The sequence below is a fragment of the Pantherophis guttatus genome, chromosome 3 (assembly GCF_059756535.1).
Source record: "Pantherophis guttatus breed Tessera chromosome 3, ASM5975653v1, whole genome shotgun sequence".
NCBI lineage: Eukaryota > Metazoa > Chordata > Lepidosauria > Squamata > Colubridae > Pantherophis > Pantherophis guttatus.
This window is the reverse complement of record NC_142065.1, coordinates 19910805-19926896: the sequence shown is the minus strand read 5'-3', so window position 1 is coordinate 19926896 and position 16092 is coordinate 19910805. Positions and strand designations below refer to the sequence as shown.

At 40.8% G+C, this 16092-nt stretch overlaps 1 protein-coding gene across 4 annotated transcripts in view; it reads right to left on the bottom strand.

Moving 5' to 3' along the window:
• BCAS1 (brain enriched myelin associated protein 1) overlaps window positions 1-16092 on the bottom strand; it is a 57118-nt gene that overhangs the window by 27076 nt on the left and 13950 nt on the right. For all 4 annotated transcript variants that reach the window (XM_034433029.3, XM_034433030.3, XM_034433031.3 and 1 more), the window contains exon 4: window positions 5926-6488. In XM_034433029.3, the coding sequence (XP_034288920.2) occupies window positions 5926-6488 (563 nt within the window). The remainder of the gene's footprint in view (window positions 1-5925; window positions 6489-16092) is intronic.

Below are 16092 nucleotides of genomic sequence, written 5' to 3'. Positions count from 1 at the left end.
GGCAATCCCTCAATCAATCCAAGTTCACATTTCTAACAATCAAAAGCCCTTCTTAAAAAAGCTACAGTACTATAAAAGAACCGTAAAATTTCCCCTGGTAAACTTCCAACCTAATTTCACAGGAAGGTAGAATGAGGCCAAGTCCTTGCTTGACGTGCCTCAGGTAGACAGAAGGTGAAAGGAGTAGACCGAAATGTCCTCAGGTCAAGCTAGGGAATGGAGTGGTCCAGAGTTCACCAAAATGTTTTATTTAAAAAAAATTTTGGGAATGGATAAAAATGAAAAAGTTATTTTCCCCCCATGCCTTTTAACAAATGTTTACTTCTCTTTATGCCTTTTAATTAAAACTGAGGCAAGAAATACGCAACATTTGAACATCGAATGGATGGTCTTATTTGTAATCTATGGGCATAGTGCAAATGACAACATTTTGTCACTTTGGTGATAGACAACAGACATCGTCATTGTCAACAGCCAATTGTTCAAAATGATACATGAATTATGTACTATTCCTTATTTGACTGTGAACATATGAACAAAATATTGACAATTATACTGTATATATATATATATAAATTCTAGAGCCGTGGTGGCACAGTGGTTAGAGTGCAGTACTGCAGGCTACTTCTGCAATTCTGAGATTCGAACTGCAATTTGGCAGTTCGAATCTCACCAGGCTCAAGGTGGACTCAGCCTTCCATCCTTCTAAGGTCAGTAAAATGAGGACCCAGATTGTTGGGGGAAATATGCTGACTCTGTAAACTGCTTAGAGAGCACAGTAAAGCACTACGAAGTGGTATATAAGTCTAAGTCAGTGGTGGGTTTCTATCCAATTCGGGCAAACCGGTAGTGGCGGTGGCGGGAGGCTCCACCCACCCGCCCGGATGTCATAACAGACGCTCTGTGTATGCGCAGGCATGTGCGCTCACATTTGTGAACCAGTAGCAAAGGTACGTGAATCCCACTACTGGTCTAAGTGCTATTGCTATTGCTATTATGTTTATAGAGGAGGGGTCCACAAAAGCAAACATATCAAGGGCCTACATCACATACTGTGGCAGGAATGTCCCCAGCAAGGCTTGATAAGCCCCGCCCCCTTTTCTTTTGCATGCTTGCATCATGACTTCACTGCAGAGTGATGCTTGCACAGTGACATCACTGTGCCTTCTGAAAGCAGATTTTGCTTGCTGTAAAAAAAAAAAAAACACAGGCCAATCAGTGCAGCTGGTTTTATTACTGCTGTCAATTTTCACTAACTGACTATGAGCAAGCCAGCTGCTACTGGCCTGTTTTTTGAGGGCAATGAAATTGTTAAAAAAGATCTGGGAATCAAGTAATGTTAAACAACTTCACTGGTTATAGTGCAATCTGCTTCATAAATTAGCAATAGCAATAACATTGAGACTTATATACTGCCCCATGATGCTTTACGGCACTCTCTGAATGGTTTACAACATCAGCATATTGATCCTAACAATCTATTTAGGGTCACCACGATGTAAAAAAAGATGTGGAGACTCTAGAAAGAGTGCAGAGAAGAGCAACAAAGATGATTAGGGGACTGGAGGCTAAAACATATGAAAAACGGTTTGGGTATGTCTAATTTAATGAAAAGAAGGACTAGGGGAGACATGATAGCAGTGTTCCAATATCTCAGGGGTTGCCACAAAGGAGAGGGAGTCAAGCTATTCTCCAAAGCACCTGAGGGCAGGAAAAGAAGCAATGGGTGGAAAATAATCAAGGAGAGAAGCAACTTAGAACTAAGGAGAAATTTCCTGACAGAACAATTAATCAGTGGAACAACTTGCCTGCAGAAGTTGTGATAACCATTTATCTGAAGTGGTGTAGGTTTTCCTGCCTAAGCGGGGGGTTGGATTAAAAGTCCTCCAAGGCCCCTTCCAACTCTGCTATTCTATTCTATTTTATCATCTCAGAAGGATGGAAGGTGGAGTCAACCTTGAGCCCCCATCAGGATCAAACTCCACGCTGTCAGCAGAGTTAGCCTGCAGTACTGCATTCTTACCACTGCGCCACTAAGGCTCATAATGGCAAATATTACTTAGAATTCCTGGATTATATTTTGGAAATTTGGAAGCAATTAGGAAGCAATATCCTTAAAATAGAAAAAAATGTAATTGTACTCCCTCAGTGTGAAATGTGAGCCCATGGCTGTTCTTAAAAACATGGATGTTATCCCACGGTCTTCTGTATAAAGCGTTTGGCTTTCAAACCCTCTGTAATTCATGTTAATGCTTGTTGAAGTATGCACAGTATAGTATTGAAATTTGTCTTTGTAAGTTTTTAGCAAGATTCTTTTTCATTTAGAGCCCATTAGGAGTCACTTTATAAATGCGTTGTCATATGTGGTAGCTATTTTTTGATAATAGAGTGCATATGTCTTGCAATTTTCTTTTTTCAATAGCACTTTAAAAAAAAAATAATGTCTTTTAAAAATCTTATTATCTATGGATTATTCGATGTTTGCATTTTTTACTCATACAATACAATTCTTTATGCAATACTTGGCTGGGTGGGAGAGACCTCATAAAACCAAAGCAATAGGAATTTATTTAGAAAGATATTCAGAACTACATTGTGTAGCTTATTCTACTACATGGAGACCCTTTTCTCCATGTCTTCCCTTTCACATAAAGAATGGGTCACATACCATTACAACGGGAACATACAATTCAGTGGGATGGAAGTGGGCTGTGGACAGAGATTCTTGTGATATGTAAAATGTTACATGCATGGAATTATGGTGTAACAAAAGTCCTTTAATTTCATGAAAAAAATGGAAGATATAGTAGGATTTCTTTTTAGGTTAGTATGCAAGGAGTTAAATGCTTCTATAAGAGTTAGTCAGTAGGTGTTTTAGTCAGTCTATGTCTGTCTGTCTGTCTGTCTGTCTCTCCCTCTCTGTTTCTCTATCAATTTACAATCATAAAGTTAGTATAAATCAAGGATAACCTCCAAGAAAAATCAAGTTGGTAGCCACAACTTTACAATTTAAACCCAGCCTTTTTCTTTTTTTGACGAACACTGACGCATGCACTGAAAGGGCAAGGTTTTGATCATGCACTCTCAGCTGCCATTCTGTTTTATCCTCTCCTATCGCCTGCATACACCCTGGTACAAATCCTAGTCTCCTAAAATATAGACAAGGGGATTTATGAAAATGATCCTTTCTGCCAAGACTTTCTACGTTCACATTCACATGGCTGTGGGCTACATAGTCCAAGCAATCCATTTACCTTGGCCTGAATAGTAACTGCTCTATCCAGGCTGTGAATCCTGCCCTTGTTTGAATTGTGCAGCTTCCTGAATGTAGTTTTGTGATGCTTGAAAAGAAAGCCGTGTTTCAACCAAACACAGAATGTCTGTCTATCTTCGGGAGTCTGCCCTAAAATGGGAACGTCTCCCTCCCTTCCTCTTTCCAGTGGTGCTGCTTGTTTGTTGGCATGTGGGGGAAAAAAAAAGCTTTGATGTGATTGATATAATTAATTAATTTTCTCCTCAGAAGCTATAAGCCTTGGCTTATTTAAAGAGTGATCGGTGCCCAGAGCAAAATCCAGACAATTACAATTCTATCTAATATTTTGACTTTCTGTACAAATATGCAGTCTATAAAATGGGGCTTCTTGCCATTAGCCCAGCCAAAGGAGCTCTTATTATTTGATGTGTGGCTTTTCCATCAGGCTTCTTCATTTGAATATAAAGCCTAACAAAACACAGATGGGAAGAATATTAAGATGACCTCCTCCCCCTCCTCCTCCTCCTCCTCCTCCTCCTCCTCCTCCTCCTCCTCCTCCTCCTCCTCCTCCTCCTCCTCCTCCTCCTCCTCTTCTTCTTCTTCTTCTTCTTCTTCTTCTTCTTCTTCTTCTTCTTCTTCTTCTTCTTCTTCTTCTTCTTCTTCTTCTTCTTCTTCTTCTTCTTCTTCTCCTTCTCCCTCTCCCTCTCCCTCTCCCTCTTCCTCTCCCTCTCCCTCTCCCCCCCTGGAAGATCATTTTCAGGCTATCTGAAGATGTGTATGCTACAACCTGCTGCTTTGAAATAAGAGCAGCACAGAAGCTTGAGATCCCATTCTTCTTATTGTTGCTTCTGCAGCAATCTTTCCAGGCATGAAAGTTTGCAATATTTTCCAAGCTTTGCAGAAACAAGGATTCTCAATGCTTTTGAATGTTTAGCATAGTGTTTCTCAACCTTGGCAGACTTGAAGATGGGCGGACTTCAACTCCCAGAATTCCCCAGCCAGCTCTGCTCTGGGAGTTGAAGTCCGCCATCTTCCAGTTGTTTCTCAAGGTTGAGAAACACTGCATCTTAAGATGCCATCCTCTCCTAATGAAAACTTAACTTTGAAGTAGGCTTATTTGTCCTCTGTCTGTGAGAGTTCCTTAAGAATGCAAATGACATTTTTGTCACAGGTTAATTTAGCCAGATTGAGAGAAAGGAAAAGGATGAAGTTGCAAGAGTCAGAAGAAGTGGTTATGAGAAGAGAAGAGGCAAGGAGCAGGAAGCTGATGATATTGCTAGAATTTTGCTAAGCCATTTTGGAAATAATTCAATGATGTAGAAACTACAATTGAGCATTATGAGTATAAGGTTTGGAGAGTTACAGTCTTAGTGACAAAGGACAGGGGAATGAATCTCCTGCAATGTCCAGGATCAGCCCAGGATCTTCACCTCATCCTAGGAACTACCAAAATGGTCTAAGCTACTAAATCATAAACTAGGTTCCTACATTGTACCAAGTCATCGTTTGCTGAACAAGCCACTATTGGCTGGGCTCACTGTTTTTTGTCTAACCGATGATGTAAAGCATAAACCATTAGCTTTAACATTTTTTCTTACCATGGTGTATGAATGTAAGATGAGGAATATTTAATTCACAGGATAATTATTTCTTCTACAACATTGTTTATGCTGATATATATAAAGCGGGGCACAATTAGGATATTTCTTTTTAAAAAACTCTCTTTGTAACTCACTAAATCTTACTGAAGCAGCTAGGATTCCATATTTTACTTTTTAAAAAATGAGCGAACTAATCACTGTGCCTAATGACAGGGCTGGTCTTATTTATGTCTCTTCCTCAAGTGTTGTACCTCCTCACTAATCTGATTATCTTGTGTCCCCTCAGAACCTTTCACAAAGGTAGTCAGAAATGAAACATATATTCAGTGTGTGCTTCTAGGGAAGAAGGCCATATCTGTGAATAACTGGTTCCATTGTTGTATTACTGTCAGGAAGATTTAAAAAATAATAATTATAATTATAATTGAGAACTATTTCCTCAAAACAGAATTCCATTATTTGACAATACAGAACAGATTTTGACCTGTAGGTAGATATCCTTTCAAGTATTTGAAAGATGCTATCATGACTCCCTTGGCCTTCTTTTCTGAAGGCTGAATAATCCCAGTTCCTTCAATCTCCCCTCATAAGGCTTAATTGCTCATCTTCTGATCATTCTCATTGCTCTTCTTTGAACCTTTTTTTTTTAAAAAAAATGTTTTTCTGAATCCCTAAACTGCAAGGCGCCGAACTAGGCTCAGTACTCAAAAAAAAAAAAAGAATTTAGAAGTATTACTTTCTGGTATTTCCAAATTACCCTTCACTTGATATAGTTTAAAACTGCCCTTGTTTTTACTGCATCTATATATTATACAAATGTTAGTATTCAGTTTGTCATGAACTACAATCCCAAGATCTTGTTCACATTTTTAAAAACTAAGCCAGGAACCCTTTTCCTCCCATATCCATTTTGGGCTTGGGCAGGTATTTTTCTGTTACCTGAATAAATAATTTTGCATTGGTCTCTACTTTTTCTTTTCTTTCCTTGCTATTTTAAAATCAATTCTCTAAATTCTATTTCTGATTTCTGCAGTATTAATTATCCCACCCAGTTCCAATTTCTATACTTGCCTTTCCCTGTGATTCATGATCCGAGGTGCTTTTTAATCCTGCAGGTTCTTCTGAGGGGATGCCTACACCTGGACAGCTGTCGGTCACCTCCTGTTGATTTTGCTCCTGTTGCCTGCTCTTAGGTCTTCCTTTTTCCGATTTGAAGAGCCTGTCCAAAAAAGTTAACTCTTTGGACTTTGGTAAAGGGACATCCTCCTCTTTAGCTGGTGCGGAGAGTTCAATTTCACTATGAGATGCTTCACTTAGGTTTTTATCAGAAGCTTTCTCTGTGGCAGCTGCGACTGAAAGCTCCCCGTTTTCACTCGATGCTTTGTTTGCTTGAGCCGCCTCTGAGCTGACATCAAGTTGAGCTGATCCAAGGGATGAATTTGTCGCCTGCGCTTCAGTACGTCCTGGTACAGACCGTGAAAATGCAAAGGCAAAACGAGATTTGGCAGCTGGCGGAATAGGTTTGGCTTCTTTCCCAAGATTATTTCCACTGGCCTCGGAGTTGGAGCTTATCTCCATTGTTTTCTGGGAAGAAACAGCTGCATTGTCCAGGCCAACAGTCACTCTTGCATCCACTACAAGTGCAAACAAGAAAACAGCAATTCTCCATCACAACAGGAAAGATGCACTATTAATCGTAGCTGCCTGCATCTTTAATGGACTGGCTGTAAACTGAAAGGTCTAAACAAACACAGTGTCCATGTTTCATTCTCTTACCAAGTATGATGTTTAGCCTAGCAAAGAATTTGAATTACCCAAATCTACCATATGGTCACTGGTCCATTTATAAGGCCTGCCTTTTTAATGACATAGAGCTGTAGGATAAAATGAAAATTAAATTAGCAAATAATTGACAGCCTTCTCTATTTCAAAACTGCCTGGGTCCTGCAAAAGTAAGGTTGCTATTACTATATTTTTAGGATATACTGTATTTTTTCAAAATGGTAAATGTGTGATTACAGTCCTTTGTTTGATCTTTAGAAGTTGTCATTACATGAGAAATAGGAACCTGGAAAACTCAACCAAAAGGCAGAACTTGGCTTGAATGCCAGATGCTATTTAATATTTGAGAACACAATCTGTCTGAGGACTGGCAGGGTTTCTTTTCTACAGAGTTCTCGATTTATGGCCATTCATTTTATGACCCTTCGAAGTTATGACAGTACAGAAAAAAGTGACCTATAACCAGTCCCCATGTTTATAACTATTGTAGCATTTCTATAGTCACATAATCAAAATTCAGGTGCATCACAACCAACATGTATTTAAGATAGTTGAAGCATAGTGGAAACATGGGATTGCCATTGGTGACCTTCCAAGGGGATTCTGACAAGCAAAGTCAATGTGGGAAGTTGGATTCACTTAACAACCATGGGAAAAAAGGTTGTAAAATTGGATCTGACTCACTTAATGACCATATTGCTTAGTGATCGTCATAAAGGGAAGGGAAGGAATCAAGTTTATTTCTAAAGCTAAATAAACTTGATACTCCCCTATTTTAGTGTTTACAGGGACACAATCATGCAGTTTTATTAGCAACAATGCAGAAGTAGTTTGCAATTGGATTCTTCCAGGATTTTTAACTTCATTGTTTAGCCTACACTTGTGGAACTTCCTGGTGTTCTCCCACTCATGAACGAACCACATCTGATCATGTTTTGTTTCCAGGCTAAAGCAAACACAAAGTCAGTTACTTGCTAAGACGCAGAAGACCCTAGCAATGAAAAACAACAATTGAACAACTTGTTAATTTGTTCATCACTTTGAAGAACTGGTCTTTTACCTACTGTTTTCTGTCCATTTTAAAGCCATCTTTTACCACTTCTTCTTTCTCCTCCATGAACTCTCTTTTTAAACAAGTCTAAGACACAAGAAAGTTTTGCATCCTTAAATGTTACCATTGTTTAAGAACATAACTAGTTTCATATTACATCAAATGGACATTTGAGTGATTGTTCATGTTTGGAAAAAAAAAAACATGTTGTGTTTTTTTTCTCCAAAATGTTCAATAATAATAATGTACAGATTAATAGTCATATTAATATTCTTTCATCAAGGAAGCATCTGGCAACCTGTGGGCTTTGGTCCTTCTTTCAGATACTAACAACCACAGTCTGCAACCAACAATCTGCAACCCGATACCCACATTAGAAGTTGAACTATTATTTTTTATTATGCCATACTGCATAATGGGTGTTATAGGCCTATACATTTCAATGACCTGGATTGGAGAAATTGGAAATTGGAAAGTCTCTTAGAGTCCACTTTAGTCCTTGGATTTAAAGAAGATTGGGGGTACCAGGGGGTAGGATTATAACAGAAATTCTTATCTTATTTGAAGTATTTTTATAGAAGAAAAAATAAAACATGGCATTTCATCTTGAAGTTCTAAGGCTCCCAGGGCCTGAATTGTTGAAATATTGGAATTCATAAATTTGAGATAGGGATATATTTGGAGAAGACTGAGGCTCAACTAAAAATATCTAGATAGCAAAAATTATAAGGGAGCACTCATAATTCATGCTCTAGGCTGCATTAACAGAGGGATAGAATCAAGATCACCTGAAGTGTTAATGCCACTTTATAATGCCTTGGTAAGGCCACACTTGGAATACTGCATCCAGTTTTGGTCGCCACGTTGCAAAAAAGATACCCTGTTTTCCCCAAAATAAGACCTCCCCGGATAATAAGCCCAATTGGGCTTTTGAGTACATGCGCTAAAAATAAGCCTTCCCTGAAAATAAGCCCCCCCTCAAAATAAGCCCTCCCTGAAAATATTTAACCGCATACGCAGCTGGTCCCCGCCATTTCCTCTAGTTAAGGTTAGGGAGACAGAGCTGGAAATCAGGTAAGACGGCAAGAGGAGCCCTGTCTTGCTCCACGCACCCCAAAATAATAAGACCTCCCCAAAAATAAGGCCAAGTGGTTATTTCAGGGTTCAAAAAAAATATAAGACAGGGTCTTATTTTCAGGGAAACACAGCATTCAGATTCTAGAAAGAATGTAGAGAAGAACAACAAAATGATTAGGGGACTGGAGGCTAAAACATATAAAGAACGGTTGCTGAAATTGGGTATGTCTAGTTTAATGAAAAGAAGGGCTAGGGGTGACATGATAGCAGTGTTCCAATATCTTAGGGGTTGCCACAAAGAAGAGGGAGTCAAGCCATTCTCCAAAGCACCTGAAGGCAGGACAAGAAACAATGGATAAAAAACTAATAAAGGAGAGAAGCAACCTAGAACTAAGAAGAAATTTCCTAACAATGAGAACAATTAACCAGAGGAACAACTTGCCTCCAGAAGTTGTGAATGGCTTCAACAGTGGAAATTTTTAAGAAGCGATTGGACAACCATTTGTCTGAAAGAGTATAGGGTTTCCTGCCTAAGCAGGGGGTTGGACTAGAAGACCTCCAAGGTCCCTTCCAACTCTGTAATTCTATTCTACAACCTGTTAAGGAGTGCTATTGCGTTAGCAAAATAAACAATAATTATTCCAGACAACTCTAAATCAATCCATCTGTTGCTGTTGCACTTGATATCAGTTTGTTGGCCTTAGTGGCACCCAAAATCTTATCCTTGTTTTGTAGAAAATATTACCTCATCCTAGATCAATGCTTCAGAAGATTTACCATGATAACTCATTAATCAGTACACTACAGCAAAGCAGAGTCTGGCTTGCAAGTGATATCTGTTCACTCAGTTAAGCGAAGCAATAACAAAGATAAATGTGTGTGGTACCAGAAGCAAGAAACCTTTGATTTCAGAGCTTGCACAACTTGCAGGAAGAATTTAAAAAATGCTTTTAGGCGTGTTCCTCAACTACTGTACAGAAACATTAGCCAATCATGCATAATGAAATAAGGGAATGAAAAAAAACCCAAGTGTACTGAATGTACAGTAATAGGTGGAAACCCAGAATAAATGAATTATGTTTATTGGTGAGCATTCAGAACTTTCAGTGGATAAGAAAGGGCAGGAAAAACAATGAGTGTCATGAACATATTTTCTTCATATTGGACTCTGGTTCTATTTCTGGTTCTTGAGCAAATCTGCCCCAATTCATTGATCTTGTCTACCCATTAGAATGCATTTTTCAACTGGCTCAAACAATGGGAAATTACTATATTACTTTCCCCCTTCTTTATTTCTTTGTTTTATTATTATTTTTACAAATAGCTCAAGGCAGAGAACACACACCTTCCTCTTCCTATTTTCCCCACAGCAACAAGCCTATGAGGTGGGTTGGGCTGAGAGAGTAACCAGCCCAAAGTCTCCCAACCAGTTTACATAGCTAAGGCAGAATTTGAACTCATGGTCTCCCACTTTAAAGCCCGATGCCTTAACAACTAGACCAAACTGACTCTGTTACTTTTGTGTATGTGCCTTCAAGTCATTATTGACTTCTGGCAACTGCCTGGATTAGTTCCTTTCTTGGCAAGATTTTAGCATTTCACAAGCGGTTTGCTATTGCCACCTTCTTCTTAGGGCTGAGAAGGAATGATTGGACCAAGGTCACCCAGCTGGCTTCATGCCTAAGGCTAAGCTAGAACTCACAGTACCCCAGTTTCTAGTCTGGTGCCTTAACATTATACCAACTGATTCTCTCATGCTAATTATCATCTTATTCTCTCTCTGTGTGTATGCTTGATATGAACTCCCAAAGTTGCAAAAGCAACTCTAGGCAGCTTACGTATGGTTAGAAGCATAAAAAACAAAGGAGCCCAAAACAAAGCAAATATCCAAAACACAATAAACTTGATCAACCACAGTGAATTCTGTTCAAGTCCTTCCCCTGACTCTTCCCAAGCTCTGGCCCAATATCTTGGGCTGTGATGGCGAACCTACGGCACGCAGTGCCCTCTCTGTGGGCACGCAAGCTGTCGCCCCAGTTCAGCTCCGCTGCGCAAGCACCAGTGGTGGGTTGCCCCCGGTTGGGACCAGTTCGCAAGAACCAGTAGTAAAACCGGCGGGAGGCTCCACCCACTGACTCGGATGTCAACAGGAAGCTTCTGCGCATGCGTGGCCCCATTGCGAACCGGTAGTAAAGGTAAGTAGAACCCACCCCTGGCATACGTGGGTGCCTCCCGCCGGCCAGCTGGTCTCCGGGTCTCTGCCACACATACACGGAAGGTTGGGGCATGTGCGGGGGGCCATGCATGGGCATGCATAGGGGTGGGGCACAAGCATGGGGGCCGTGTGCGCATTGCATTTTGGGCGCAATCCATGCATTCGCGTTCGGGCACACATCCATGCATTCGCGCCTGCTTATGCTTTGGGCACTTGGTCTGGAAAAAGTTAGCCATTACTGATCTAGGGGAAAAGCCAGGTTTTCAGGGCCTTATGGAAGACCAGAAGAATAAGGACCATCTGAATCTAGGGTGAATATTGTTCCATCGGACAGGTATTGTCATCTAGCTTCCAACAGGTGAAGGTGTTTCATAGAAGAAACTTGAAGCATGTGAGATAGACAGTCCTGTAAATAATCCAACCATGAAGGGACTTAGAGGTGACAGATTACATTTGGAAGCTTATGGGGAACTAGCGAAAAGTCTTCTGAATCCAGGAATCACATAGCTGGAAGACAAGATGAATTTGTGCAATGGTTATAGTTAATCTGGCAGGTGTCAAGAGTCCAAAAGGACCCCCTGGATTATACTTCCTGACTAGAACCAAAGATGAAAAAACCCAACAGCTGGAGAAACTATTTTTATTTATTTATTTATATGCCGCCCTTCTCCGGAGACTCAGGGCGGCTTACAGTGCGTTAAGACACACAGATTCTTAGTCTTCTTGGGTTGAATCAAAGCCTGCTCTTCCCCCTACAGATTCCTACTGCTTTCATACACTAAGATAGAACCTCGGTGGCATGACCTGGTCAGTCCAGGGTGGAAATGTACAACTCGATATCATCATCATCATCAGAGCAGCATATTGATAATGCTGGACCCTGTACTAAGAGATGACATCACCTAGCAGTTTTGTGTACCCACAACACTAGGGACCTTATCCACTTTTTTCAGAATCAACGGGTTCAAATTCTTCCTAGTTAACCACACTAAACATCCCCATGTCACTTCCATAAAACCTTGCAGAGCCAGAATCAAACTCAGAAGGAACAAGACTAATTTATCTGACAGAGACTTAGCGTAGTCTTCACAGTGCCTGTTTCCACTGCCTCCTTCCCCAAGAAAGACAAGGTTACCCTAAACCCGTGATGGAAAACCTATGGCACGCGTGCCCAAAGTGGCAAGCGGAGCCTGGCACGCATGGCGTTGCCCTTTCCTCTTCCGAGTTTCTGGCACGCATGCGACGATCAGCTGGCCTTTGTGCATGCGGCAGTGCCAGAAACTGGAAGTCTTCCATTTTCCAGCATGAGCATGCGTGCCGGCCAGCTGATCGGCACGTGCGCATGTGCGGCAGTAACTGGAAGACTTGCTGTCCAGTGCGCATGCATGCGACAGAAACCGGAAGTACCTTATCTGGCACGCGCATGCCCCCTGACTGGGCAGTTCCTTTCCCTGACAAGTGCGCGAAGTGCTCCCTTTTCGGCACTTGGTGCCCAGCGCGTGCACTCCCTTTTTGGCACTCAGTGCTGAAAAGGTTTGCCATCGCTGCCCTAAACAATGTGGTAATCCACTTATCTGTGGACAAAGACCAAAACAAATTGATACAGTTTGCTGCTTCTTTTTATTGCTCCAAAGTAATTCTTAAGAAAAGTTTTTACCTATGCTCAATTGGATTCACTGTTTACCATCCTTCAATGATGCTTTTCCTGAGTTCATCAGAAAAACATGAGATCAGAGATCTACAAACAGGGATAGTCTGTGCAGTTCCCTCTAACACCAAACAGGCCCATCAGGTGCCTGATATTTATCTGAAATGAAGACTACATTCTTTACAAAGAAATAAGCTTTATAACAGGGTGGATACCTTAGATTAAATAAGTCTATGGTAAAAAAAAATAAATGAGTTTATTTTTCCATCTAGAATTTATGTTAGTAAATATGGTGGCAATCTTGGAAGGATGACAGATACTAATTATTCCTCTTACTAGAGGAATACCAGGAGGGCTAACTCACCGGGTTCGCCATCACTGCCATAGAGCCTACCAGATATGATGAAAAGACCAAACATACGTGACAGTTTCTGAAAGGTTTTTTTAAATGAACTTCAATGAGTTCTTGGATGAAGAGTCATTCTGAGCTACATTGGAAGTTGAAACTACAGTGGTAAGTGTTGCAAACTACACATGCACGCCCCAAAGACTTGGAAGAATCAAGGAAGATTTTAACGCTGTGTTGATTTGCAATTAACTGGATCGTTTAGCTACAAAATAGGACATTCAACGGTGCAGATTGCCAGGGGGCATCAGTGTAACTCCAGTAATAAAAAGCAAATGAAGATGGTAATTCTGCAGGTTGAAACTTTACTGGGTCACACCAAGGAGTTTGAGAAGACTCATTCGGATTAGCCTCTGTTATTTTAAGCAGATTGTCAATTTTACCACACCCTTTGACTAAATATGCTTCTGCTGAATACACACCAACTAGGGTTTTGAAGCATATAGTTATTATTGCTAGTCTTTCTCACATCCTTCATTGTGCTGTAGCTTCCCTGTCCCTCTTTCCAATGGAAAAGCAGAGAAAAATCTTCTTCTGACACTGAATTGAAACAGAAAAAAAGCAACTTTTGGAGTTGAGGGACATGATTGGAACACTGACAGCACATTGTAGGTGCGGACACAAAATGGAGAGGGATGAGGAACAACTTGTGTGGCCTGTTACAAAATACCCATTTATCAGAAGGTAAAACTGCTTCTTCTAAAGTTCCCAGGCCAGCTCTCCTTTTTCCTGGGGAACAGGTCATATTTCCAAATAAATCCCCATCTCTTCCCACTTATGACTCTATGACTGTCACTTGTTGCTGTAACTTTACGATTTATATTGATTGTTTCCTAGTATGATTCGATTGCTTATTTGTACACTGTGACTATCATTAAGTGTTGTACCTTATGATTTTTAACGAATGTATCTTGTCTTTTTATGTACTCCGAGAGCATATGCACCAAAGACAAATTCCTTGGGTGTCCAATCACACTTGGCCAAATAAAGAATTGTTTTGTTTTGTTTTGTTTTGTTTTGTTTTGTTTTGTATTGTATTGTATTGTATTGTATTGTATTGTATTGTATTGTATTGTATTGTATTGTATTGTATTGTATTGTATTGTATTGTAAAGTTTTAGACTACAATAATAATCCACCTTATTTATTTTCTTATCCTGGTAATATGGGGGTGCAAATAACAGTCTTGAAAATAGGTATGATTCTACAGTTTAGTTTAGTTTAGTTTAGTTTATTTGATTTGTATACCGCCCTACTCCCGAAGGACTCAGGGCGGTGAACAGCCAACAATAAAATACATAAATACACAAAATTTAAAAACCCGATAAAATCAAATTAAATTATTTGGCCCAGACAAATTAAAATACCCCAATAATTTAAAAACAGATTAAAATTTACGTATTTAAAAAGGGAAGAGATCAGGCCAAGCCCGCTTGATGGAATAAAAAGGTCTTCACAGCACAGCGGAAGGAGCGCAGATCCGGGATCCTCCGTATCTCCGGGGGGAGCTCATTCCAGATGGTAGGTGCCCCCACAGAGAAGGCTCTCCCCCTAGGGGCCGCCAGTTGACACTGTTTGGCTGACGGCACCCGGAGGAGTCCCTCTCTATGGGAGCGTACTGGCCGGTGGGAGGCTATTGGTGGTAGTAGGCGGTCCCGTAAATAACCAGGCCCTAAGCCATGGAGCACTTTGAAGGTGGTAACCAAAACCTTGAAGCGCACCCGGAAGACCATCGGGAGCCAGTGCAGCTCGCGCAGGAGAGGTGTTACATGGGAGCGCCATGTCGTTCCCATTACCACCGGCGCGGCCGCACTCTGCGCCAGTTGGAGCCTCCGGGTGCTCCTCAAGGGGAGCCCCATGTAGAGAGCATTATAATAGTCCAGGCGGGAGGTGACGAGGGCATGAGTGACCGTGCGTAACGAGTCCCGATCCAGAAAGGGACGCAACTGGCGAATCAGGCGGACCTGATAAAAAATCCTCCCGGTCACGGCCGTCAAGAATGGTGCTTTGCAGTATTTCCATTTTTTTAAAAAAAATCTTTGAAATTTTAAGTTTTAGGCAGGATGGGAAGCTAGCCTAGACTAGGCGAAAGTCAATATCCACAGATTTAGTTATATAGGTAGTCCTCGATTTATGATCACAATTGAGCCCAACATTTCTGTTGTTAAACGAGATAGCAGTTAAGTGAGTTTTGCCCCAGTTTACAACCTTTCTTGCCACAGTTATTAAATGAATCACTGCAGTTGATACGTTAGTAACACAGCTGTTAAGTGAATCTGGCTTCCCCCATTGATTTTGCTTGTCAGAAGTTTGCAAAAGGGGATCGCATGACTCCGGGACATTGCAACTGTCATAAATATGGGTCAGTTGCCAAACATCTGAATTTTGATCATGTGACCATGGGGAGGCTACAACGGTCATAAGTGTGAAGAACAGTCACAAGTCACTTTTTTCAGTGCTGTTGTAACTTTGAACAGTCACTAAATGAACCATTGTAAATCGAGGGCTACCTGTACCTTCACACACATAGACACTTTACTTTTCTCACCTGCATTCCCCTGCACAGATCTGCAAAGATTTCCCTTATAACGATGCAATTAACTTCATAGCATAATGTGGTATTTCCTGAAATTCAAGATGCAGGACATTTTAGATGAGCTTGCGATAATGTTGAGCTTTCCTACAATGTTATGTGAATGCTGGTGTAGAACCTACCCGTCAGGCTCTCAGTGGCAGAATGTTTGAAAGCATCTGAAAGTGTTGCTCACCTTGGCTTTTAGAGTCGTATCTCAAATTAGGCTTCAAACATACCTGTGCATTCAGCCATGACAGCATCTTAAGAGGCATCCAAAGAAAACGTAGGGTTGGTTCCTAATCTATTTAGTTACAGTAGCAACAAATGCACAATCAGAAGAGCTGAAGTACCAGGTTAGACACTGGTCATCAGGGAGAACATCTATTGCCTGTCAAACTGTGGCCTGCAGGCCGGATGCATCATGTACTAAATGTAGTGCACAAAATTATCTGCTACAATGTCCTACCTGTCAATGACTACTTCA